This window comes from Camelus ferus, chromosome 11, assembly GCF_009834535.1.
Source record: "Camelus ferus isolate YT-003-E chromosome 11, BCGSAC_Cfer_1.0, whole genome shotgun sequence".
Lineage (NCBI taxonomy): Eukaryota > Metazoa > Chordata > Mammalia > Artiodactyla > Camelidae > Camelus > Camelus ferus.
The window spans coordinates 59,374,279-59,390,144 of NC_045706.1; the positions used below are offsets into that span (position 1 = coordinate 59,374,279).

Below are 15,866 nucleotides of genomic sequence, written 5' to 3' on the forward strand. Positions count from 1 at the left end.
GTAGAACTAAAATCAACCAAAAGCAACACAATCATCTTGAACTTGGGGAGTTGCACTGAGCCTAATGGTAGCTACAGCCATGACTCCCAGTATAAGACACATTACTCCAGAAAAGGGCTGATGCCTAGGAATCTTCCTTCTGAGTCTTGATCTCTTGCAGCAGTTAATCAGACATCATGCAATAACTCTGAAATAAATTAATGCTCATTGAAAATGCTTCTGAAAATCTTTTGAGTCTTTACTACTGAAATCTACAAAGAGTAAGAATTCAAATTCCTACTAGCCTCAATGTAGTTACATTAAAAACAAGCAAACAAACAAAAAGGAAAAGGATTAAGCAAAATGCAATGAAAAAAAGTTACCAGGAAAAAAAAAAATCTAAATACCCATAGGCCATTTTAGGAACTTCAGGCAGGGAACAGAATTATGCTGAGCAAAAAACATCAGAAAAATTTGCCAAATTATAAACCAAGAGGTGAAATGATTTGTCCAAAGTCACACAGCTACTATGACTAAAAACTTTCTGAAAGTAATTTTCATTTTATAATGGAAGGAAGGAACCCACCGTTATATTTTCTAGATCAAGGTGCTTATTGTGTACAGTTTCGCAGAGCCTTCGAATTTTTTCTTTAATTTTATTCATGTCTTTTTCATTCAGCAGCTTAGCTGAAGAAGCATCTTGTTCCAGTTCTAAAAGTCGAATCATTAGATCTAGGCTAGCTCTATCAAGATCCATGTTCAAACGATCTCTACTCAGTATGTACATGAGGGCAGCTGTACAAAGGGACAGATTCTTCAACAGACAAAAAAAAAAAAAAAGTAAGCAATTAGTGATAATTTCAGGAGATAAGATCATTTTGATGTTTGTTCATATTCTGGAAACCTTGAAAATGTTTTATTCAGTGAAAACTCCCCTCTTAAAATATGTTGCAGAAATATCAATTAGATAAATACATAAAGTACTGTTGGTTAAAATTTTCCTTTCTACAGAATTTCCCTACCTAAATGCTTCTAGCTCTAGGGCATTCAAGTGGAATTACATATTTTGGAGGCCATTCTGTACTAAATGAAGAGTTTACAAAATACCTTTCCAGCTATAAATAATCCTATTTTAAAATACTCTTCACTCTTTCTTTATGATACAGTAGATAAAGTCGAATTTCAGTTTAAAACCAGTAACTAAATGCAATAGTATAAATGTAAAATCTGTATCAGAATCAGCTATTTTTTTTATGTAAAAGGAACACAACTGAGTTTGTGTCAATATATAAAGCTAGGATGCTCAAATAAGCATATTTAGACTCATTTCTTAAAATAAACCTATCAGGTCTGGCTGAAGCAAGTAATTTTTAGAAAACCATTAATATAATGTGCTCTCAAAATCATTCAGATCAAGTAGTTAGCACACTCTGCTTACAATAAAATCTACAAGTACTAAAGGTGATATATTATAGGTAAGCGTTAATATGACAAAAAAGTCTATGTTGGGATATTCCAACATTTAGGATATTCTGTACTTAACACTTGTTTCAATGCACAGAAACACAATTAACTATCTAAAGATTTAAGCTTTGAATCTCCCAAATTCTGACTAGGTTCAAAATTCTACCTAAATGCTTACAGAGCAAAGTAGTTTTGGAAATTAAAATGGCATAGGCCTTGGGAGATTTCCTTGAACAAAAATTAATAAAGCCACCTCAAAATACCACTACTGATCATGATTAGTAGTGATTTTTTTTTCTAATTTCGAAAATGTTAAACCCAACTTTTTAATGTAAATATGCTTTATTTTTAAGAGAAAGTGTCAAAGTCATAATGAAAATGAGAAATTGATCCCTTTTCAGAATGGGCTATGTCCTATATTCAACATCCAGATAAAATGTTAAAAAAAATTTTTATCAAAACTTTTTTCTGTGCTATTAATATCAAAAACTAGTAAAAGATTTTTTTCCAGTACTTTTTGATTAGAGAAAATCAATGCTTACAGAACTAAATCTCCAGTAGTATGCTAGCTATAATAACTGAATTAATGTTTTAACAGTATAAATTGACAGGTTAAGGGAAAAATGTCATGAGCAAATAACTTTAAATGATTTATTAAGCAAAAACTTCTGGCATTAAGCAAATAAAACTTAACTCATAAATACAAAATATTTATAGATGAATATTCAGTGAAGGTACTTTTTCAATAGCTAAGTAAAACTAGAATTTTAAAATAATGCTTCTCAATCCCAGAAACTTAAAATACCTGATGATGCTGGGAATCATCCAAGGTTTTAAAGACCATTGCTACCATGCCGTGTGCTCTCAGGTGCATTCGAAAACTGGGCATGGCACATTTAGTAGCCAAGCTAATAACACTAGAAGAAAAAGAGACTAGGTTAGGGGAACTGAAAATACCTAGTGCATTAATTTTTTGTTTGCACAGTACCAAAACAAGCAAAAGGACATGCAGTAGGTCGGGGGGGGGGGGGGTCAAAGCCCATACAGATGACAATATAAAAAACATGGGCAAACCAAATTATTAAAAACTTACTGATGCATAGTATGTGATTATGCACACTACATTAAAAAATATAACACAGGATCATCTTCAGTGTTATTTCTTACATTATCACTACCATTAAATTAAAAGCAAAAAAAAATCTCAGCTACCTTTCATAATGCTTCTAATTCATAAAGAGTATAAATAATAGCTAATTGGACATATTCCAAATGTCTGGATAATTCAGTCAAATCAAGATATTCAATCCATTACAGTATGTAAAAGATGATTCAAAACATATGTCAATCAAATTTATCATCTGCATGTGTAAAATTTGGGGCTAAGAAGGAACTGAAAAGATTTTTTAGCATAACACTCCTTTTAAGCATCTGGGAAGTGAATCCTATTCTATACTTTTAAAAGGCTGTATCATCCAACTTTACTTCGTCCGTGTAGAATCAAGTCCCTTCAAAGAAATCAATCACGTTTTAACTTATCACTGGCTATAACCTACAACTATAATAACAAAATCACAAATGTTGTGCTCTACCCAGTTAGAAATTTTTAATGAGAAAGAGCATGCATACAATTACCAAATATAAAAAAAAGTCTTACCTAAGGCAACGTGTGTTTAGAGGCTGAGTGCTCTTTAAGCCACTTAACAAGTACTCAATGTCATCAGTGAACTCCTGATTTTCACCAAATTCCACCACATCATTGAAGTGCTTCACATGCTGAACAACAGTATATAACTGCCAAGAAAACATAAGTCCACTTCCTTTTTAACTATGAAGTAGCATATTTAAATCTATGGGCTTGCTGTGCTCTATTTAAAAATGTATAGTTTATCAGATGACAACCAAAAGAAAAGTAAAAACATGGGTAGTAGTAGGGTAAGTTCGTGGTTCAAAATTGAGTATCAGGGTGCTAATATGTGTTCAAGACATGAAAAGGCTAGATAACACAAAACTCTATCCACGTGCAGTAAAACTGTATATGGCTGCTTACTTCTTTGTCTTCTTTTCTGCATTTCAGTGCAGTAACTATATCTTGGTAGGGCTGAGTAGGTATTGTCACAGTTTTTATCACTTTGGGTGGTGGTGCAGGAGCCTTAAAAACTCCATCATCTTTTTGATTTGGTTCCTTTGAAGACAGCCTCACCTATTAATAAAGGTATTAAATTAGTTGTTCTAAATAAATATATAAAAATAGTAACATCTCATCTACTTGGCAAATTAAGCTTAAGAAGAATAATCCCCTCTCCCCCTGCCAAAGGTAGGAGGAGGCCTCTGAAAGGTCATAAGGGATACTTTAAAAATTCCATGCACTACAAGGTAAGACTCATGTACGTTTTATCTACAAAAGAACCACTCAGGAATTCCTTCTGGTCTTTTTAAACTTACATTTCATAAATTTTGTTTTTTGTCTCCAGGACCATTAGAAGAAATAAAGAACCACAATTACATACATAAATAGCACTTTCAAGCAGCTCAGGATGGCCAAGAAACTATAACGGACAAAAGAATTTTTAAAGTAGAAGCAACTATAGTTTAGGGTAGGAAAAAAAAAAGCCATAATATGCACAGTGAAGGTTCTATACTAGTAAAAGGAGTTTAATTTATCAACTTAAGAAGACAAGGAACAGTACATTATATTTTAGAATGATTTCTATCCCTATTTTTGTTGTTATAACATACTCATTCTTTGACAGCTCCAGATGGCTGAGGTGTCACCATTAATCAGAAGTATTAATGTATGGCCCTATCAGTTATTCTAAAGAAAATAATCTGGTAAGAACTTTTTTCAAATGTGTTTTGAATTGAAAGGTATTATTGGAATGCAGGAAAAAGTTCTGCTCTGAAAAGCAAATTAATCACTCAAAGCCACTTTAAGATCAATGCAAATTATAATATAGCTCTTAATAGTTAATACAAACTATTACAAACTATGAAATACACAATACTGTATTTCCATAAAATATGGGTCAGGAGTAAATAAAGTAGTCTAATATTTTTTAAGCTTTCATTTATAACCTAGTAATACCAGAATTTCTGTTATCTTGTCCACAATCTTTACTGTTCCAATGAATTAAACTAAAGCTACTAAGTTTTAGTGAGGAAGTTGAAAATAAACTGTTAGAAAAGCCAGAGACTTTCAAATTATGAATGAAGATAGCAACTGATTAATTAATTTACAGTTCATTACACAAACATGAAATTAAACAGCACAGTTCACTTACTGTGACACTCTGAGGTTTTACTACTGGTGGCCCAGGTATTTCTTCTGAGTCTGGATGGTTCCAATGTCTGGCATTATATACAGCTTTTGTAGGAGACTAGGAGAAATTGGGAAAAGATCAACTGTTTCCACCTTAGTTTGCATCCTTATAAAATTACCTCATTTTAAAAACTAAAAATCATAAAGAATAATTTAAATACAGAAATACAGATCCTAGACAGAGAACAGACAGTATCTGGCCCTGTAGCAGACAAGGGGGGTCACTGTGTTTTTCCACCACAAAATCAACAATCAGTGTTCTAGGTAACTATTTTCAACCAAGAAAAGAAATTAAACCTCTTGCCAAGCTTATATTAACTTACTAATCAATACAGTTAATTCAACCTGTTCTTTATTCCTCATACTACTGATTCATGCCCCACATTCTTCCAACAATGGAAATAGGCAGCTTATGACAAGTGATAATGGTTCTTTCATTTAAGTGAACTTGGTAGGACCAGACGAGTGCCATTATTCAAAAGTTATAAAGGTAAATATGGTATGTATACCACATAATTACATAATGGAATCTACAGCAGTACTATGTAATAAGATACATGATTTCTGCAGTAAAATTATAAATATTCACACTGGGTGGGATAAAGATGTAAATTGCCCCACCCTAGTTCAGGTTAGTTTGCTGCCAAATCAATATACTACAAACTTAATGAAAAAAACTTCCGGTTTTAATACTTTGAATTTCAGAATTGAGAATAAATAACCATAAGCCTGCATAATCAAATCCATAGGATTAACCGGTATAAAAGGAACAAATCCTCACTTTCAAAAGAAGACTGATTAAACAGACTGACAACATTTTCTCCATCACAAAAGTGATGTTAAATTATGTCTTTTAAACTTCAAATAAATGGTTTGATCTTATTAGAGATTCTGTTTGTAAGAGGGTAATAATTAATAATCTTCATATTTCTAGTACTACATACAAAAAGAGGAGAAACATACTTCAAGACTAGCCAAAAATCTGTATCAAAAAATTAACCATCTTCCCTTATTTGCTGCAGTGAAGTAACATAATTGGAATCATACAATAAAGTTATCTTTTTATACAAATATTATCTTCGAAGTAACCATGCTGTGACTAAGACAACAGTGTCCCAAGAACTGGCTTTTTAAAAGTAAAGTTTAAACTGATTCACATATTTGTTAGAAAACCTTAATGCTAAAACGAATCTATTATGAAACTTACATAAAGCAGAAAGTTTCATTCGTACTGTGTATACGAATGCATTATTTTTATATATCAGGTTAGCATAAAGTGACACAGCATTAGTAATCTAAAGCAATTTATGCACTCATGCAATGACTTGATCAGGCCCCTTGAGGCACAACCACATAGAGCAGACTCAACATAAATTATAAAATCTAGCTCTCTCTTAAATGTTTTTCTCTCAAACATCTACATAATCTACATGCCTGCTAGTCGTCAGATCTTGCATTTAAGCAACTACTAATACCAAAGCACAGTCATAAGCCCAGGAAGATAACAAGACTTGAAAAGAATAGGTGCCTCAAAGCTCCTATTAACAATCTTTTGGATAATAAAAAGGTAACCTGGTTTCACAGGTAACAAAATGGTGGAGTGGGTCAACATTCTAAAGTAAATAGACTGTCTTCTAGTTAATTCTGAGTGGCAATACACCTAACAGTTATAAAGTGGACTCAGGAACCAGATGGTCTGGATTAAAATCCAGATAAATAGTAAACTCTACTATTGCTTGTTACTAAAAATTTTTCTCATCTGTAAAATAGAGTTAATAACAGTACCTGTTGCAAAAGTTTATTGTGAGGATTAAATGAGTATGTGTAAAACATATACTGGAGTGCCTGAAACAATATGTGCTTTACAAGTATTATTAATAATAACAGTTATAATTATGTGATGATGTGCAGTTCTGTCTGAGACCAGCATCTTCATAAGGAAATTGGAATATATGGTGTAGCCAAGTAACAGAGGGACTACAACTGACATGAACACATTCTGATAACAAATATTAACATTATAAAAAGCAGACTTGGATATTCTGTCTTAATTCATATCAAAAGTAATTCAACAGTATCCGAGATAAATACAGAGGCAAAAATCTTCAACAAGATACTAGAAAACTAAATTCAACAGCAAATTAAAAGGATCACACACCATGATCATTTAGGATTTATCCTTGGGATGCAAGGATGGTTCAACATACGAAAATAAACCAATGTGATATAGACAACATTAACAGAATGAAGGTCAAAAATCACATGATCGTCTCAATTGGTGCAGAAAAAGCATTTAACAAAATTCAACACCCTTTCACGAAAAAACATTCAACACACTAAGAACAAAAGGAAATTACCCCAACATAGAGATCATAAATACAAAGCCCACAGTTAACATCATACTCAACAGTGAAAAACTGAAAGCTTTTTCTCTGAGGTCAGGCACAAGGCAAGAGTGCCCACTCTCACTGATTCTCACTGATAGTACTGAACATACCAGCAAAAGCAATTAGGAAAGAAAAAAATAAATAAAAGGCCTCCAAATCAGGAAGGAAGGAAGGAAGGAAGGAACGAATGAACGAATGAAGGAAGGAAGGAAGGAAGAAAGGAAGGAAATTTTCTCTATTCACTGATGACAATTTTACATAAAGTAAACCCTAGAGATTACACACACACACATTAAAAAAAAAAAACTTTGTTAGAACAAATAAATGTAACCAATAAAGCTGTATGACATACAAATCATTTGCATTTCTATACACCAACAAAGAAGAATCCAATGGAAATGAAGAAAATTCCATTCACAATAACATCAAAAATAATAAATTATTTAAGAATAAACTTAGGAATAAACTTAACCAAGGAGGCAATAGATTTGTACCCCAACAACTACAAAACATCACTGAAAGAAATTAAAGACACAAAGAAATAGAATGACATCTTGTGGTCATGGATTAGATAACTTAATATTGTTAAAATGACCATATTACCCAAAACGATCTACAGATTCAATCCAATTCCTGTCAAAATTCCAGTGGTATTTTTTACAGAAGTAGATAAAACAAACCCAAAATTCATACAGAACCCCAAAAGACCCTGAATAGCCAAAATAGTCTTGAGAAAGAACAAAAAACCCAGAGGCCCCACATTTCCTGATTTCAAAACGTATTACAAAGCTATAGTAATCAAAACAGTAGGGTAGGGAAATGGGTATATAGCTCAGTGGTACAGTGCATGCTTAGCATGAGTGAGGTCCTGGGTTCAATCCCCAGTACTTCCATTAAAAACAACAACAACAAACAACAGTATGCTACTGGCACAAAGATAAATATATAGACCTACAGTACAGAATAGAGAGCACAGGAATAAATCCACATATCTATGGTCAAATGATCTTCACCAAGGATGCCAAGACTACACAACAGGGACAGTGTCTCTACAACAAATGGTTCTGGGCAAACTGGATATCCACATTCAAAAGAATGAAACTGAAGCCTCATCTTACATCATACACAAAAATCACCTCAAAATATATTAAAGACTTAAACATAAGACCTAGAACTAAAACTCCTAGAAGAAAACATGGGAGAAAAGATACATAACACTGGTCCTGGCGATGACTTCTTGCCAAGAAGCACAAGCACAAAAGCATGAGCAACAGAAGCGAGCACAGACAAGTAGGACTACATCATAAACGCTTCTGCACAGCAAAGGGAACAATTAAGTGTGAAAAGGTGACCTACAGAATGGGAGGAAATATTTACAAACCATGTATCTCATAAGGAGTTACTATCCAAAATACACAAGGAACTCCTGTAAGTCAATAGAAAAATAACAGACAATAGCAACCACCTGATTAAAAGACAGGCAAAATGATGACTGGATCACTGCATTCCGTTGATTCTTATTTTGTGGTTGGCTTTATTCCTTTGACAACTATGTAACTTTAAAAAGCTAAATCTCTAAACTGTTCTTAGAAACAATAATCAGTACATATATGTTAACTAAGAAAAAGTGCAGTATATTATGTATTTACATGCAATATATTGCATATGTGCAGTCAAACTAACAATCCTATTAAAACTGAAAAAAACAAAAACAAAAACAAAAATTCTTTCTCTCTTTGTTTTGGTCACTTATAAAATAGACCAAGAGCAATGTCTTTTAAAAGCCACACTTGACTGGATTGAGGATCTATTAATGTAATTCGGGTGCTAAACTTGCTAAAAATTCCTTTCCTTAAAATATAATATGCCTGATGATGAACAATGCCCAGAATTTTCAGCTAGTTGATGTTTTTAAAAAAAGTCCTCAGCATTTACAATTAAAATTTTAAGTCTTCTAGCAAGGAACTCAGATTGAAGATATGTGTCACTCATGGCAGTAAAACTAAGTAGGTTTCCCATCTCCTATCAGGGCCAGTTGCCAAAATTAGTCATTTTATTAAAGAGCTGTTTTCACAGTTGGGGGGGGGGGGGAAGAGGAAGCAAAAGATCTGAATAGAAATTTCTCCAAAAAAGACATACAAATGGCTAAGAAGTACATGAAAGATGCTCAACATCACTAAACATTAAGAGGAATGCAACATCAAAATCACAATGAAGTATCACTTCGTTCCCATCACGATGGCCACCATGAAAAGAGCAAAAAACAAGTGTAGGGAAAGGATGCAGAGAAACTGTAACCCTCATGCAGTGTTGATGTGAATTTAAACGGTGCAGCCATTATGAAAACAGTATGAAGGTTCCTCAAAGAATAAAAAGTAGAACTATCATATAATCCTACAATATCCAAAAGAATTGAGAGCGAGATCTTGAAGAAATACATGCACTCCCATGTCAAATGCAGTATTATTCACAATAGCCAAGAGGCAGAAAAAACCTGTCCATCAACAGATAAATGGATAAAGAAAATGTTACATATCCATACAACAGACTATTATTCATCGATAAAATAGAAGGAAATCCTATCATACGCTACAACATGAAAGAATCTTTAGGCTGTTATACTAAGTGAAATAAGCCAGTCACAGAAGGAGTTAATACTGCATAATTCGATTTATGAGATATCTAGTCATACTCATAAAAACAGAAATGGTGGTTACCACGGGCTGGAGGGGGGCAAAACGGGGAGCTGCTGTTCAATGAGTAGTTTCTGTCATGCAAGATGAAAAAATTCTACAGATCCATGGGACAATATTGTGCTAATAGTAGTTACCAATATGGTACACTTTAAAATTTCCTGAGGGTAGATTTCATGCTGTTTTTTACTACAATAAGTAAAATTTTTGAAATGCCTTTGAAGCCTAACATATTCAGAATAACTGCGTAAGTTATAGTCAAAAGACATTCAATGAAATTTTTGTTTAATCTGATGAACAAGACAACTTAGTAAATACTATTATCTTAAAGGTTTTTGCTGGTGTTTTGCCACTTTAATGCTAATGAGTAATTGAAAGGAAAGTAAACCAATGAAAACTGTTCCTTGGCTATTATTTCAAAGTTTTACAAGATTAAGATAGGGTTTATTACAGGCAGGTGGAGGAGATGAAGATACATCCTACTATCTAAAAATTAAAATAAAAGGTAACATCTAGAGTGGTTAATACACACACACATGCTGGGGGGATGGGAGGATACGACAACACTCCATGACTCTTGAGCTCTTTACATCATTCCAAAAGGTGTAACAATTTCACATGCACCTAAGTGAACTGTATATGGAAAGAAACCACACAACACTACTATGTCACATTCTAATGTCACTACTCAGTGAGTGAGTGTGTACAGTATCTGCAGGAATACCAGACAGCAATCAACTTTTCATGGAAAATGAAAATCACTCTTGCCATTGAGTAACTTAGCTAAGTTTTAACTGAATCATTCTGATTATACCACCAGGTTTATCTTTAATTTTGTTAATTTTATTGTGGCTTAAAAAGCAGATGCATCATATTAACCATAACTTTTCTCCATGTTATAGTATTTGTGGATTCTGTTTGCTCTGCAATCTAATGGGAAGAATACTTAAAACAAAATGAGCAGAAAGCTCTTAAGACTACTCTAATATTCTAAATATTTGGAATCATTTTAGCATACTTCAGTCCTAGTAATCTTAAACATATTACTCATTTCTATTCAATTCTCCAGGGGCAGGACACATAAGGAGACCTCAAATGTTAACACTCTACTACAGCTAATGAAAAAATATGCCAGTGGCAGAACTATGGAGCATAAAATTTATCCATGAGAGATAATCAGTTTCTATAAAAGCAATGGGTAAAAATTGGTTTTTATAATTATAATGCCAAGGCGGTGGTTAACAGATTGGCTCACTGAATCACAATTATAAAGCAGAGGTAAGAAGAGTTCCCTCATTAAAAGCTACAAAGAAATGACAATATTGTGCTATCCTTTATTGAGCTGGCTCTCAAAAAGGAAAAATATTGGAATAACTGCTTTTAAGCCTTATCAATTCTTTTTTAAGTCTTATCAATTCTTTAGCAGTACCAAACTTATTTCTCAGTTTTAAAGAGCACTATGTACTACCTGAGGACAAATACAGTAAGCTGATTAGAATTCATCCAGCCTTACCCACACCAGGATAGCACAAGAACAGAAGCACGCACTCACCAGTAATTCCATCAGCACACTCTACAACTATGTGAGTTCTGAAAAAGCAAAGCGCTGCAATGCACAACTGCGTATGTGTGTGTGTGGTACTTTAGTGGAAATTCAAAAGGGGGAAAATTAATCTCAATTTGGCTTTTTTTTTAATTGCTAAGGATTTTTTTTGAGATGGGTGGTAGAAGCACTGGAAATCTGAAGGAGAAAATTTTGCAAAGATGAGAATATGTTTCAGCTCTTTAGAACTTACTTTTAAGCAGAATCATATAATCTCAAAGTGTTCTAAACTATGATAAAACAAAAATCCTTAAATTTTCATAATTTGTTAAATATTCAGGGTATTAGATTATTTGAGGGAAAACTGCAGCTATCTCTATACTAAAGCCAAGAATGTCTGTACTGCTGAGAACCAGACATTTAGAGTATGTTAAAGACAGAGAACTATGCAGAGAATATAATCTAAAAGTAACAGGAGAAGTAGAGATGAAAATCTTTTCTGCCTGACTCAGGTAAGAGATAGCAGATAAACCTTTTAAAGATACATTTGCTATTTTTATGAAGAAATTGTCAATTCCTATCATAAGAAAAACAATGCATACCACTACTCAGCTGTTTTAAGTGTAACTTCAACAGTATAATTGGTAGTGACAATTTTATAAAATTTTACAAAAGCAGGCATTGCCACCTCAGAACATCACCTTGAAATAGTATAATCTGAGCATAAACTCTCTTAGCTGGATACGTGCTTGTTCTGATTTTCCAGCCTCTCTTGCTGCTCGAGTGGGCATGTGACCAAGTTCTAGTCAATGATGTACGAATGGAAGTGTAGTACATCTTCTGGGTCCTGGCCTTCTAGGGATGGTCCAGTGCCTCTCCTTCCCATTCCTTCTATTTGTACTCTTCAATACTATAGAAATGGCAGAACACCACCACAGAGAAAGCTGGGTCCCTGGTAATACAGCAACTTGAAAATAGTCCAGAGACAAACAGCCAAGGACTGCTAAACCAAAGAAAAATAAGCTACGCATTACAAACTAATGGGGGGGGGGGGCAGGGGGAGATACAGCTCAGTGGTAGAATGTATGCCTAGCGTGCACAAGGTCCTGGCTCAATCCCCAGTACCTCCATTAAAATAATAAATAAATAAAAACTAATCTAGCATTTCTTCTCCAGTAACTAAACCAAATGCTAGGACAACAATCTCTGAATTATCTTTAACTGAAATTAGGACCAAATAATGATAGGGATGTGCTGAACATACAAAATTTTGCCAATACTGGATTTGTATATACATAACCAACACACATATAACCTTAAAAAGAAGTAACTTTGAAGGATATAAACAACATTTAAGAGAATAGAGGAAGGGAAAAAAACTAAGGAAAAATATAACTTAAAAAAATTATAAATACATATACTCTAAGGAAGATCTCTATGAACTTACAGACTATGATTTCCAAGAGTTATTACTAAATAAAAAAAGGCAAAGTGCAAAAGTGCACATATAGATACTTCCTTTTACGTAAGAAAGAGGGAAAATAAAATAATTTGTACTTATTTTTTATAAAAAGAAACACAGAAAGGATAGAGGAGAGAACAATTAAGTCACTTCCCTACCAGAGGTGGGTGATGGGCTGGAACATCTCTCAATGAAGTGACCCTTCACTGAACTTACCTTTCTGCATAGTGTTGACTTTTGGAAGCATGCATAACATGTTAACATACATATTCAATCAAAAAAACTAAATAAATGAGAATAAAAGGGAAAAAAGCCTAAAATAAAAGCAAATCAGAACAGATAAACCTACTTATAATTCAAACAAACAGCAAACACACTGAAAGGAAAACAGAGAGAACAAAAGACAGGCAGACAACTAATCTAAATAACTTATAACACAATTATTTGACTTTACTCCCTGAGTCATGGGCAGTGTAGCCTGGGGCAAGTGCAGGATCACAAGCAAATCCTAAACACATTAGTAGAGTTATTCACTACAGTGGAACAGACAGCGCAATTCTATTTTAGATGTATCATAGGTTTGAGTAAAAGTGTTGATACTGCTGCGAGTCAGGGTTAAAACAGAAGGCAAGAAAAGAACCCTGCAGGGATGGACTAATACTGAACATAGTGTGAGCTCATGATTTCTACAACAGATATGTGCACATGCTAAAATCTACATGCATGTACGTGCATATTTCCCACCTAAGGGGCCAAGAAGTGCTGACTACATCTACTGCCCAGATCTTGGTCTCTAGTGCCATTCCCCACTACAGGGCATGGGGACTCCTCAGAGAATGGGCCTGATTCCAGGGCTGGAACAGACCAGGTACAAGATGAATCTGCAATACCGTTATGCCAGAAAGTAAGAAAGTGCTCATAAAATGATGTGGGCATGTCACAGTGAAAGAAGAGCTAGATTAGCCAAGTCAGGACAAATTCAAACCATTTTAAAAGTGGGGGGAGGGATTCATAAGTCCATACTGATAAAAGAAAAATAAAACCAAATAAAATAAACAAACGAATAAATAAACGGGAGGAGGAGGATGGGCTGATGCTCATAACGGCGGTGAGGACTGACTGATGAAGGTGAAGGGATGTGAGAGACGGAAAATGGTTTTTTGCAGGCAGCAGATTTAAGAGTATATCCTAGTGAAGAACAAGGGCACTTGAATGGTTTCTTCAAAGACTGCTTTTCAGTTGCAAGGGAGAAAAAAAATAGTATACAGTGGAATAATGGACAACCTTTAACTGGGTGATCATAATTAGCATCCTCCAGAGGTGACACTGAAAAGAATTCATCATCACTTACACAGTATCCTGGCCCAGAATGAATAACCTGAATTCAATCCTGAGGAAACATCAGACTAAACCAAAATAAGGAACTTTTTTTTTAAGTACAGGATGTCAGTGTTACAAAAGACAAAGAAAGTCTATGGAAATGTTCCTGTTTAAAGGAGACTAAAGAGGTGGAGAGCTCAGTGGTAGAGTGTGTGCTTAGCATGCCACGAGGTCCTGGGTACAGTCCCTGGTACCTCCGTTAAAATAAAGAAATAAATAAACCTAACCTTCCCCCACCCCCAAAAAAAGGAGACTGAAGAGACAGCTGAACAACTAAATGAATGATAGCTAAATGAAATACCTCACCCTAGACTGGATCCTGTACCAGGGAGGAGAAAACACTACAAAGGACACTACTGTGTCAACTAACAAAACTGACACAACAACAGATTAGGTAAAAATACTGGAACAATGTCATCTATACTGAAGGTGATTACTGTGATGTGGACATGTAACTGACTAGGAAATTATATATATATATATATATAAAATATACACACATATATAATACATATATATGTATATATAAAATATACATATATCTCTTACCCTTAAATAGTCAGGAAAAAAATGTGTACGTATGAGTGTACACACACACACACACACACACACACACACACACACACACACACACACACACATACACACACCACACACAAATACAGAGAAAGAACAAATGAAAAAGCAAATATTAAGATAATCAGGGTAAGGAATGTTCTTTGTACTATTTTATTTTTGCAACTCTTCTATTAATTTTGAAATTATTTCCAAATACAAACTATTTTAATTATTTTCAAGTAAAAAATATTAAAAATCTTTTAAAATTCTCTCAGAAAACCTGTAAAATAGAAAAAGTATAAATCATCATTCCATCAGTTAATGTTTTAATTTTCATGAAACTAAATCAAATGCAGACCAGAGTAAAAGAAAGTAAGAAATCAAAGAGTAATAAAAGATTAATATAACCTTAACACAGGCAATCCTACCAAGTGGGAAGGGATAAAGATCTTTCATTTATGTTCTTAAATCAAATACTGTTAATTAAATAGCCCATCAATAACAAACGGAAGTTTAACAGCAATACTTCCTTAGTTGAGGCATGGAAAAAGATTACAACATAACTCACATTTGGCCCAAGATAGTAAGAGTGATCTTTTTTAATGGTAAAAAGCAAAGGGGCCACTTGACAACCTCCTCTGCCCTGGCTGCTAAGAAACACAAAATTATATTTGTGGTAGGTCCCTAAGAAATCCATCAAGACAAAAACACTTGAATTTTGGCTTCAACTCCATCTATTCATTACTTTTTCTTCACACAATTTCCTCCTTTATTTTCAACCTGGTTCTACCAACCTTATCTCTATACATTTTTTTAAAAAGTTTTTTATATGGACATCATATAAATCATAACTAAAAATAAAGAGATATAATTATATTTCAATTTAATATGGAATTCCAGGTCAAGTCAAATCAAAAGTATGGGTAGAAGATAAAAAAACAAACCAAAATAGAAGGAAACAAGAATGAATCAATAGTTCTGAAGGTATTCATTACCTCTTAGGTCCTCTAGAAAAAAAAAAAAAAGACTTATTTTCTAGACTATAAGGATATAGAATATAGCGATTATATAAATCTAGGGT

General features: G+C 33.8%; 1 protein-coding gene across 2 annotated transcripts in view; it reads right to left on the reverse strand.

Annotated features, from left to right (window-relative positions):
• The window catches only part of WAPL (WAPL cohesin release factor), a 66,858-nt gene that overhangs the window by 17,253 nt on the left and 33,739 nt on the right, over positions 1–15,866 (reverse strand). For both annotated transcript variants that reach the window (XM_032491614.1, XM_032491613.1), the window contains exons 5-9: positions 4,725–4,820; positions 3,494–3,646; positions 3,101–3,237; positions 2,249–2,360; positions 566–793 (exon numbers count right to left, since the gene is read on the reverse strand). In XM_032491614.1, the coding sequence (XP_032347505.1) occupies positions 566–793; positions 2,249–2,360; positions 3,101–3,237; positions 3,494–3,646; positions 4,725–4,820 (726 nt within the window). The remainder of the gene's footprint in view (positions 1–565; positions 794–2,248; positions 2,361–3,100; positions 3,238–3,493; positions 3,647–4,724; positions 4,821–15,866) is intronic.